The 13,109-nt window shown below is 29.7% G+C and overlaps 1 protein-coding gene across 7 annotated transcripts in view; it reads left to right on the top strand.

Moving 5' to 3' along the window:
* LOC116776205 (homeotic protein distal-less-like) overlaps nt 1-13,109 on the top strand; it is a 99,396-nt gene that overhangs the window by 43,898 nt on the left and 42,389 nt on the right. For 3 of the 7 annotated variants that reach the window (XM_061525256.1, XM_032669334.2, XM_032669333.2), the window contains exons 6-8: nt 344-424; nt 1,131-1,249; nt 1,925-3,345. The exons of 3 other annotated variants lie outside the window; for them this stretch is intronic. In XM_061525256.1, the coding sequence (XP_061381240.1) occupies nt 344-424; nt 1,131-1,249; nt 1,925-2,006 (282 nt within the window). In that variant the 3' untranslated portion in view covers nt 2,007-3,345. Of the gene's footprint in view, nt 1-343; nt 425-1,130; nt 1,250-1,924; nt 3,346-13,109 lie in introns of those variants that run through there. One more of the 7 variants, XM_032669335.2, reaches the window with a different exon arrangement.

Raw genomic sequence — 13,109 nt, 5'->3', positions numbered from 1 at the left:
TGCTTATAAGCCTATATGGTTACGAAGTCAGGGATGTAGTGAAAATCTTAGAACTTACTTCGAAGGCAGCCCTAGTCGGTTCTTTACAAATTTGGTTAGGAGGGAGGAGCTTGGACGGTGGAGGTGAGCGTCTAACGCGTTAGATAGCTCCCCTTAAAGCTACACCTGGGTCGCAAGTCCCAGGCACTGTTGAAGCTCCTCTCCTCTCCTCTCCTCTCTGGCACCCGCACGGTGAATCCATTGAATGATGAGAGGTTTCGTCTCGTCGTTTCAATAAATTAAATAGAATATTCTGATTTTATTTTATATCAACGCTGTATGTAACATGTATGTTTGTTTGTAGCCTAACGCGGGCCGTTCGCCCGATGGATCCTGTGATGTGAAGCCTCCTCATCAGCAGTCCTGGGATCCCAGGGTCGGATATGTGAGTAGTATATTCACGTGACATTTCAATTATCCATTTTATAACCTCGACATAAGGTTTTTTGGCAGATAAATTTTTTTTTTTTTTCAAACCATCCCATTAGAAGTTTAAAAAGGAATTCAATGTAATGTAATTTTTCATTAATATCTGTTCGTAAACATCATAGTTCAGTCATTTGACCGCGTCACCCGGCACCGCCTTTTTTCTGTAGGTACATAAATAACGTACAGCAAAATAATATACAGTCACGGCATTTTCACTCTCAATTAAATAATGGCTTTCGTATAAAATTATTTCGTTAATGGAATTAAAACATAATATGTTCCGCTTATGTTAGAGCATACTGAAATAATAATCACAAAAAAAAATGCCAAAAAAGAAAAGATATATTGACTTGGTATTTTAAAATATATTTTTTTTATTTCTTCATATAAATATAAAATATTATTCACTATAAGATTTTGTATTTGTTACGATTCAACGAAAATAATAGTTAGATAATGAATAACACGAGTGTCCTTGATAGTCATGATATTTTTTTTAGAACTACGGTTTGCGAATCCATAACTATTGTATATTCTTCTCTGAAGTACAAGCAGGCTTGGCGAAAAGTTTCATCACAATCGGTCAAGCCGATCAAAAATATGGCGTATCAGAAGCTTTTATAACGTATCACATGTCATTTCTGATGATAATCTTGGTGTAGGGCGCGCCACCCGGCTGGGACATGAAGGGCGGTCACACACACGCGCTCCAACCCCCCCAACATCCCCCCTACGTGCCGCAGTATAGTTGGTACCAGCCTGATAACCCTGGATTACTCACGTAAGTTATATATATGTACAGAAATATGTATCTTTTTGGACTAAATTCTAGACTGTTATTTTGAATTATTTATATATATACCAAGGGCCTTCAAATTGGTGAAAATTCTAAAAAAACTACTTTTGATACGAGGATCTTACAGGTGTTGAAATATCATCCGAATCGGGTAGTTTTTTGCTACTGTAGTAGTTTTTTTCAACGAAGAACTACGAAATACACGAGTAGTTCTAAACAATTTTTCTAGTTCCAATGTTAGGAACAATCCTTCTTTTTTAGACGCTTTTTATTAGCTTCACCTGTTCTTAATTGACCTCAACTACAAATTTGTTGACAAACTCCTATGAGCATTATATTTACAACTGGAAGAGGCTCATATCATTCCTGGAATAAAAAAAGTATTCTGTCAATAGTCTCATATATGTCATCCATCTCATCTGGAAATGACTTTATTCAGATAAATTTTATTTGCATAAACCCTTGTATATATTAAAACCTTTTCCATACAAAATAACACTAATTATAACGTATTGGAGTAATCTTCTACTGGTTTTCTGCGACTGTGTTTTAACTTCTCACGTCCATTGCCCATAACCACTAAAAGTTTCGATAGTTAATATGTATTTTCTCACAGTTGACGTCAAAATCATGTTTTTCATGCGATTATTTATATTCCAGTGAGAACGGCCTAGCACTTTTCCATCGCATGGGTTTAAGGAGTCAATTTTTGGGAAACGAACAAAATAACTACGACAGCTGAAGATTTTGTTATAATATAATGACCGTAAAATATTATGGTCATAGTAAATGTACCAAATTCAGATAATAATGGCATACGCAATATGATATACATATATATAAAAAAAACAGTATTATTTTTTAATATGTTCGTAAATGAATTGGTTGAAAGTTATTAATTCAAAATTGTTTGTTAACAGGGTCTGGCCGGCCGTGTAACAACCGTGGGATTAAAATGAAAAAAAAAAACATATATATACATATATATATATATATATATATATATATATATATATATAAATTAGCAAGTATTAACACATACGCGGACAAAATAAAACAAAATGGCGTATCTCTCTAAAAACCGGCACAACTTTATTGATATAATTTAATGATAAATAAATGTAAATTTTTTTATAATAATAATTCTATTGTAGGATTTTATTTTTCTATCTCGGTGGCCACTAGATCATTCAAAGTTGTGTATGCCATTATCGTCTCTGTTGTTTTGTATTAAGTAACAAAATCGCGTATACAATTTTGACTGATTGTACATACGTCAAGGTTATTGTATCCTATGATTTTGTATTTAGAATTGTATTATATATTGAAGAAAAATAAAATTTAAATAAATGTAAATTGTTTATACTGTATGAACTGTGCAATATTGATAGTTTGAAATGTATTCCTGTCTCTCTCCTTCAAATGATGCGTGAAAGAGATAGATATAGTTAGTGTGGTCACCGGATTCAACGGAAAAATGTTCGATATTTTTTTTTCTTTTTTCTTTGTGTCACTAACAAAGCATGTAAAGATATTTTTTTTTTTAATAATTATTATTATTTAATGTATAACGTTATAGTTCCAAAATTACCACTATTTATGAAATCGTGGTGTTGATTGTGAAAAAAAAAAATTCCGATGGGTGTACCATTAAATTAATTAGCTTTAAAATATATATTTCTTTTATTTATTTAGTTAAATCAAATCAAAACGGGAACACAAACCAGTCTTGTGATAGATAATTTTAAGTTAATTTTTTTTTGATGCGAACATAAAAAAAAATGTATTTATTACATGTCGTGCAAATTTGTGTTCTGTGTTAAGGTATTAGCAATCAGAATAGAAGAGCTGTAGTTCCTGTATGAATATTTTTTTCGTTTTTTTTTTTTTAACTACAGCCTAGCATGGGTTTTACGGGATGTTTTGTAAATATAATCTGTATTATATAGAGAAAATTAAACATATACATATAGACTAGATAGAATAATTACTTCATAACTATATTGTAAGAAAAACGGAATAATAAAAAAAAAACAGTGAATTAATTTCTTTTGTCAAATAAAAAAAATATGAAAACATTACGTTTATGCGTTTTAATTTATGACACCCTAGTATAATATTTTATATTAATTAATTAAAAAAAAAATACGAAAAAAAGATACTTTCTAAACTTAAATAAAAAAAAAAGTTTTTAATAAGTTTATTACCTACCTTCACATAGATAACGTAGTCTGTTCGAAAAAATATCGTGAAAAGAATTTTTTTTCAATAAAATAAAATGGTTTTTTTATTGTTTTAGAGGATTGTTTTTGTTACTTTTTGTCTACCTAAAGTCTAGGCATACTGAATGAGCTGTTCATATTAAAAGCCACTTTGAATTTGCTTTGCTAGTGAGATAAATAAGTTTCGTTTTAAAACGCTCTCCAAATATTGAGTGAGCAACATTTATCGGCAGCGGAGAATGTTGTCATGGGACTGGAAGTTATGAGTCTCGAGACAGCCTGATAGATGAGCTATTCAACAGAAATCGATAAGGTTGATGGCTTGAAGTAAATAGGATTTCTTTTTTGGGTATGACACGGGTTGCCCAAATTTTGTACGAAAACTACTCAAAGTCGCCCAATAATTGCATTGCTGGTTAAGTTTGGACGGTGTCTGCAACGTAATTACTATAGACTATAAAAGGTGAAAACTGGTTGTAAATCATGGTTTTATGGTTATAAATAGCGGCCGAATCCCTATCATTCTGCTGGGAACTGCCTCAAGCAACAACAACCGCAACAACAGTTCTAAGTTAAGTCAAATGTAGGTCTTGCTTGCTGGTTATTCGATGGTAGGAAAGTGGTTTATCATAAATTATTGTCAAACTATAGAACGGTTACTAAAAAATGTAATCTGAAAAAAAGTTGATTTCAATAAATCTCCAATAATATGCACAACGTCCGACGTAAATGTTGGACAAAATTTTGGTTCAAAGCAAAACATTATGTCTGCACATCCACAATGTTCCATAAGGCCATGGAAGGAAGGTGGAAATAAAGACGAAAGCAGACGAGGAGCTGAAATATACAAGGCATGATGCTTTGAAACAACCTGGAGCTTGGAAGAAATGTTGTTCAATGTGTAATATCTGGTGGGCATTACTAATATAGGCACCTAATATACTATAATATATATATTGGTAATTTTTTTTAATATGTATATGAAAATTATATTAAGAACATTAATTGCGAAGGAAAATAATGTATACATTTACAAGTTACAATTGTTTGGGTCTAAAATCATTCGTTTAAACGATCTTTTTAGTCCCTACATTTTATTTAAAACTTTGATAACATACACATGAATGACTATCATCAGAATAATAGTATGTTATAACTTAAAATTTTAAGGAAACTGATATTTTTCGTATTACTACGCGTGTTTTATTTAAACTAAAAACCTGACGTTTCGGTCACTTTGCTGCGACCGTGATCACGGCCAGGCGAGATGTGAATGACATTTAAAATAATAAAACACTCGTAGTAATACGAATAATATTAGTTTCATTTAAATGAATACTCACGAAAGTCTTAGATCTCATTGAAGTTTAAATAATACATATTTTTTGACAAAAAATATAATCCACGTAATCATACAATCTTCAATAACTGCAATGAGCCGACATAGAACATATTAATGTACTTATATGCTTTGCGCCGGAGCAGTCCTTTTTAACTGACGTATAACTCTGACAGGACAGAAGAATATTTTTTTTTATATTCCATTAAAAATCTTAATTGACTGAACTCGTGATTAATAAAGGAGTTTTAGGTAGTAGAAGAAACTTTAGACAAACCGTTGAAAAATTATAGCGTATAGATAATATATTTGAGATATAAAAAGGATATATATATATATATATTAGGTCATTATATATAAGATTGGCGGGTTTTGATACACTCCAATTTGATCTCGAATATTTTGTTTGGTTTGGAATTTCAAAGAATGTTTTTAAAGCTAGTTATTTCTTGCATTTGTTTTTAGATAATCGTAATCCATGCCTCTTTCAACTTTGCTTTTATCTGCGCGTAGCTCCGTTTTGTATGCAAGATGAAAAACATTAAGGACATGAAATTGTCGTTTTATATATATATATATATATGACATACAATCACGCTCAGTATAATTACCTAAAGTTGCATAGTTACATACATTAACATATTTTCATATATATATATATATCTTCCGATTTCATGTCATCAAAGCAGTTTGTTGAATGACTAAGAAACTCGTCGTATGTAGTGATCCAAACTCGTACTAAGCACACAACCATAGCCAAGCAGTTAGTGCATAGGTAACCTAATTTAAGATCATATCAAATAAGTATTAAAATTTTATTATTCCGATTAATCCGATAAAAAGACATCAGGAATAAAACTATCATTATATATAAAATATTTACTAACGTGAACATAATTTAGAAAAACGATATAAATAGCACACGAAACTATGATACTAACAGTTTAAAGTTATCAAATAAGTAAATTATATTAATATTTTATATATACATTAATGGGACGTCTGAATTTTTGTTTTTAATGTACCTAAAGCTCGCTAAAATACCAAACACTTTATAAGTCACTGAAATACGCGAGCCTCAAGAAATGATTTACCTTTTTAATGAAATGCTGTTTTATTAAACCATTTTTTTTTTTCTATGATTTTCTTAACATATTATATAATTTTAACATAGCAGACCTTATATATATATGTAATTAGAATTTACTTCATGATTTTTTAAAGAAATCACGGAGTATTGAAGTAATATTAAGTTATAACTATAATATTTTAATGTGACAATAATAAAATCAAAGCAGAGATATGTGTTCATCTATCTGTACGTTCCACATAAGTCCAGAAGTCATGCTATACAAATTACACAGTCAAATAAAAAGGCGACGCGCCACAAGCAGCCATTTTGTTATCATATCATCTCAATCGATTATTTTATTGAGGTATTTACTGCTTTACCATACATGTCATATATATTTTTTTTGTCTCGTTTAATTTGCATTTCGTTTAATTCAAATTAATTATTCATTGTACGGAAAAAGCTGGGCTGTTTGAGGTCTTGGAAATTTTATTCCATAGCCCTCCGACGCTATCCCTACTTTGCATACCGTTCGTCAAGTAATTTGTCATTCGGATGGCATTAAGTATAATGCTGGGTACAGGATGGTGAGATGGATTATATATGTCTGCACGTTCCAAATATAACATAAACTATTCAAGAGTTTTTGGTGGAATTTATTATCGTTCGATACATTACTGTTTTTACGTATAATTGTTTAGAATGACGGACTTCAAGCGGAGTCGGGGTTAAAATATAAGCTTATATAGTTGAATTTAAATTTTAATTCTAATGATCAAAATCATCGTTCTCTTTGAACAACAAATCTTCATAATTTTGTATGTAACGAATACCTCGTGAAAATATACTCTTAAATGACATACGCCTAATATATCTAGCATAGAAAATGTATTAAGTGTGTATGTATATATATTATAATTTAAGATGTATGTATGTATGTCATTAATTATGACATTATTTAAGATGAATATTTTTTTTAGAGGACTATTCAGTAATGTATATCTTTGATACATTTAGTGATTTTTTTTCAAATAAATATATATGTTTTTTATATATATATTAAGACTAAATTGTTCTTGTAACGTTTAACGTAATATTGACATTATAAGTTAAAAAAAATCTATAATCTTCTATAATTTCAATACTAATATACTTAAAAATAAGAAATTAAAGTATCTCTGTATAATTAAAAATGCTGAATAGATACATTAGTTAGTCATTTCGTTAGTTAAATCATAAAATAACTAACTAAAGAATAATTTTACTTGATGATGCGTACAAAACTTTGTGACCAAACTATTTCAAACTGCAATCAGTGTATACCTAGCCTAACAACATTGCGTCACATGCAAATATCTTAGGATGAGGATCGTATCTTTTTCTTTTAATATAACAAACTCGATCCGTTCAAAACACTTGCAATTAAACCAGTCAATTATGAAGCCTCATTGAGCTGCTATCCTCGTTTTTTGCACAGCGGCTACACTAAAGGATATATCTTTTTGTGATCGTACGTGGAAAACCTCTGGCTGTAACCCCCGGCTCCGTCCGCCGTCGAGTCTCGACTGTCCACAGCCATTTATGGAATTTTAAGTTGTTCGATTATAATATCCATTTGATCAGTGACCGATGAAAAGATCCCGCCTCGCTACGGCCTTATTACGTATCGATAATGGCGAACGAGTCGCGGTGTCTGAACTATGTCAGAAATAATTTTTATATAATATATTAATTAACGACGTATCAGCTGAAAACAAAAGGATACTTAACATTATAGTAATTTAATTTAATTTAATTCGTTTATTGTATAAAAACTAGTCATACTTACGTGAGATTTAGTAAAAGTATAGCTTTTAAAAAAGCTCCAATGAATGGCATATGCGAAAACCGCCTACACCGAAGTGTCAAATGTGAAAAAAAGGGAACCCCAAAATAGTAGCGGAAGTGAACGCCCACGGAACCCCTTTTTAAAAAATAAAAATAATTCTATTATGAAATTTCTCGTTTTTGATACAAAGAAAACAAAAAATAGGGGTTTTTTATGAAACATCTGTTGGGCTGGTGAGTGTATTGTTTATTTATGTTAAGAAATTTAAATAAAAATATTCTTCATACATATATATATATATTAAAATATATCCACATATATACTGAATGACACAAGTACAAAACATTAGCGTACTACCATAATAAATAATCTGTATAATATAAACTATAAATTAAAATTTAACAAGTAAATCCGTCGACTATAGCTAGTATGTGTTCATTAGTGTTATTTACTATAGTGTTTTTCAAGTTTTTTAAAGTGCAAGACTAATATAGATGGTGGCATTTTTATATGAAGATGTGTCCGTCCGTCCGTCGGCGAGTATCTCGTCACCTCAACAATCGGCCGGTTACTTCACTGGGTTAAGGTATTTTAACGAATTCAATATAATCCCGCCACGCTATAAACATTATACGGCCATAAAATCAATTAAAGTTGTATAATTATGTATAATTCATAGTTTTTCATATACATATGTATATATGAAGTTTTGCTGAAGTTTTGCTATGGTGTAAATATATATCCTATTATTAAAAATAAATTTTTATTATATTGTTTTTATTTTCTTAATGCTTTTTATTAAAATAAGAAACAAAAAAAAATTATGTTAGTAAAATGTTAATATTTAATCAAATAATTTTCCATAAATTTCTCTCAAGAAATTCACATAGAATTATCCTGAATCTGAAATTATTGAAATACATAATAATAATATATTACTGGATGAATGATTTGATACTAAAATATCGTAAGCTTGGCCTAACACGCGATTTTGTCTGAAAAAAAAATATTCAAGAAATTACATACTGCCGATAATTTTATGAGAATAATTTATTAGGAAATGTCAACATTAAAAACATCATGTTTATATATATATATATATATATATATATACAGTGAAGTCAATGTTCAAAAGTATCTCAAACGTCCGGACGTTGCTTTGAGATTTTGACAGCCCAGCAGGGTGTATAAGTTATGTCATATCAATTAGAAAAAATGTATGTGCGCTCGCATGTCTTTATGATAATTAATAAAGGAAATACTAATAACTTGCTGTGATTACCAATAAATTAAAAAAAATGATTATCTATACATTACCGTTGACTTTTATAAAAAAAATTATGAAACTACTAAAAATCATATTGAACGATCAATTTTAATTGAACTGTTAAATCCGTGATAACCCAAGCAAACCCATGGACCATTAGTTAGTTATACGAAAATTAAAACAATGTCTGTCCTTACATTAATTTTATTTATATTTCTTTTTATACCACCAACTAATATTATTACATATATATAATAATTACATATTTATTAATTTCCTAGTTTCTGTCTCATCAATTGGACACAAGCAAACATACATGATACAATCCTTATAATAATTTAGGGGAAACCTAAAAATTTTCTTTTCCCCCAAAAGTTATTTACGTATTTAATATAAATATTATACATCTCTATGTTAATTTAATAACAATATTAGTTATCATATATATATGGAGAATCAGAACTTACCAAGGAATAACTCTTTATAACTCCTTTACAAAAAATACACTAACAGTTAAAAATTCCAAAAAGCTTTCATCACATACTGCCTTCCGTCCACAGTCTGTCACATTACAATCACCACTTCATCACATCTCAAGGCCTCACTCATCAAGTTTGATAAACGAGGTCCTGCTACGGAGGCTGTATATCTGTTCTGGCGTGAGTAATCAGGTCTATCACCGAAATCGGATATCTAGATTCTAGAAGAATTAACCAGAGAATTCTCTAAAGCAATCTACTAGACGAGGCTACAAATAAAATCATAGTATAAATGAATTAGTTAAAAAAATATTAGTTTTTGAATCGAACAGATACAGAAGATAAATAAGTTTAGTTAAATTTAATCATCTCAAATAAACTGTCATATATAGCTAAGTGGTGATGTCGAGATATTTTTAAAGTATATAAAATTTTACATTAAAAAAAAATATTTTTTTAAAGTGACAACAACAAAAATATAAAAAACAAATTAATAGATAATATTATAAATATTTTCCATATATCAAAAATATTTTAAGTTGATTGAATTAAATATGACAGAAAGTTGTGTTAGTTACACTATTTATAACTCAAGAACGGCTGGAGGGATATGGTTGACAATCAGTGAGGAGATAGCTTGGAACCAGGAGACGGACATAGGATATTTAATTCTGTTCGATTGAAAAAGAAAAAAAATACTATTAATTTTCAATATCTGATTATTTATGGCCGCTAGGGCGGGATAGAGTTCGTCTGGTTAGCTATACATATATCACTAATGCCGAAATTAACGCAGACAAAATCGCGGTTAAAAACTAGTGTATATATATATAGTATATGATGATGATTTAAATGATCACCTCTGAATGATAGCGCGGCCAACAGTCATACATTTCATCATAATTTTGATAATTTTTGATCACCTAAAATCCCGTTTGATACAAACTTTTAAACTTAACACGATTATTACATGTTTATCAAGTTCCGTAGTTATTTATAACATTCTTATATATATTTATTTAAAGTCTTATATTATAAGTTTTTATCATATAAATGAAGTGAAGTGGGAGCGAGAGGTATAACGGCTAAATCTCTCCACAACCTACTAAAAGACCAGGGCCTGTCCAGAACTAATATCAATTCATTATTAGAACGTACTTCGAAGGCAGCCCTAGTAGATTCTTTTCAAATTTGGATCGATAGAGAGAGGAGCTTGGACGGTGGAGGTGAGTGTTTAAAGAGCATTAGATAGCTCCCCTTAAAGCTACACCTGGGTCGCAAGTCCCAGCACTGTTGAAGCTCCTCTCCCTGCAACGATGGACCCGGCACCCGCACGGTGAGTCCTTTGAATGCTAAGAGGTTTCGTCTCGTCTCAAAGCACTTTACATCCAAAATCTTGTTTCTATATAAAGATATTTTTAAATTACGTTTTTAAAAAACTTATTTAATTTTTATTTTAAACTAACAATGTTATCTTCTCGTACCCAACAGTCCAAATCCGTCAACAGTAAGACGATAAAAATATCTTAGTTGTAGTAGATTTTTGGTTTTTCAATAGCGACCGCTGATCTCTGAAATAACATACCTCTCCCTGGCACGGCGACGCAAGAAGGAATTATTTTTTGTATAAAAAATAAGAAATACTTAGACTTGTGCGGCAAAATCAAAGCGTGCTTTAAGATGAACGGGAGATGAGAAAAGATCTTTGGAACAGAGACGGCACTTTGTATTCGTGCCTATATATACTTCAAAAACAACACCCGTTACTGCCACATATATAATATCAATTACACTTAATTATAATCATTATTTATTAAGTTTTTTGTAATAAAAGTATAATATTTTTCGTTATTTAATATTACCATATCAATGTTTCGTATATCATGTAAAGAGTACTTTATTTTCTCGCGGGACAGTTATCTTTATGTCCTGTCTTGAGCCCTAAAATTAGAGCTAGGTCCATAACACAGTTACTGTCATTTTTCCATTGATTTATTGTAGTATATTGAACCCAAAGTAGTATTCACTATAAGTTAAAACTTTCTTACATTGTCGTCAGTGTAGCTGATAGAGACACATTATCGTAGATAATATTACAATCGTTTTTTTTTTTTAAATAAATCTGAAAAAGATTTCTTAATTTAAAATCCAAAATAATAAAAATATGATTTTCTTTCTAGTATTCATTTTCAATGACATTATAATTTCATAATTGACGTTTTAAAATAACCGAAGATCTTAAACCATTCAGCTTTCATTTAAAAAAAGGAAAAAGCATAAAAAAAATATAGTTCGTATTTATTTCTACTTAACTATTAAGATATATTGGCTGATTACTCTTATAATATTATTAACAATAAACTAAACTATTAAATAATATCGTATTAATGTGGGAGTAGAAATTATAGTAATTTATCAATAACAGCTCAGCATGCGCACGCGCAGATAATAAATATTCAATATATATGTGCATGTGCATGTGTGTAAATACGGTACTCTAGTCACACATAAAGGATATACACAAAATGACATGAATTTGACATTCAATTTACGAGTAATACTTAACACAGCGGGAAACAGACGAACACACACACGGATTGTAATCAATTATTGTGGTATTGTATTGTTATAATAATGAAATTAGATTGAAGTTAAATACAAGATTGGTTGTTGTTAAATAAATTATATATATTTAATTGATTGATATCAAGACTGGTCTTGGACAGGTAGTGAGGTTTATACCACGATAATTAAGATAACATTAAAAATTGTTAACTTTATTATTTAATCATTATTTATATCTTATGTAATGAAATTTGAATTAAAGTTTAAGTGTGTCCTGTATATATGAGAGTTTATGTATGTTTGTATAATTAATATTTTATTTGCTTTCATAAAACTAATTTATTATAAAGTAACGTTCAAATGAGATCCATACAAGTCATGTCTATATTGAAGAAAGTTTGTTTTATTAAAGTATTAGTAAAAATAATATCTTTTATATAGTAACGAAATAAAAATTAACAATAGAATGATTTTGATATAGTGTTTGTCGCGTGGCGTCACTCTGTGATCCCATAGTATAAAGTTTCATATAATGAATAGTTTGGAAACAAAAAAACGTTTTCGGTTTGTTTGTAAATTTTTATATATAATATAATAGGCATAACAAATATACTGTACCTTTAGATATATAAATATATTATTGCCTCATAATAGAGATTTTTTGGACAAAATCTGTTACACTTATTATGAAATATCAACTACAGTTCCGTTGTTTTTACTCAACAAACATAAACTCGACTATAATATTATTAATATATTGAAACGCTGAGCTAAATAGATGTATTCCGAATTGTATCATAAACGAGCATGCAAAAAAAAATTACCAGCAAACACGTTACTGTATTATTCGTAACACAATAACAAACACAAAGCTGACACACAAAACCCCACTTCCTAGGGGCGTGTCGGCAAAAAAAAAATTTGAAACTATTGTAGAGATTTGAGTACTCTATAAAAGGGACATTTATAACAGAAATACTTGGGACACATATACGGTATTAGTGTTTAAAGTTATTGATATACCGCTTTTTATTAAGTTGGTTAAACCGTGATAAGGAAATTAGGTATAAATC

This window comes from Danaus plexippus, chromosome 28, assembly GCF_018135715.1.
Source record: "Danaus plexippus chromosome 28, MEX_DaPlex, whole genome shotgun sequence".
Lineage (NCBI taxonomy): Eukaryota > Metazoa > Arthropoda > Insecta > Lepidoptera > Nymphalidae > Danaus > Danaus plexippus.
This window is presented reverse-complemented; position numbering and strand designations above follow the sequence as displayed.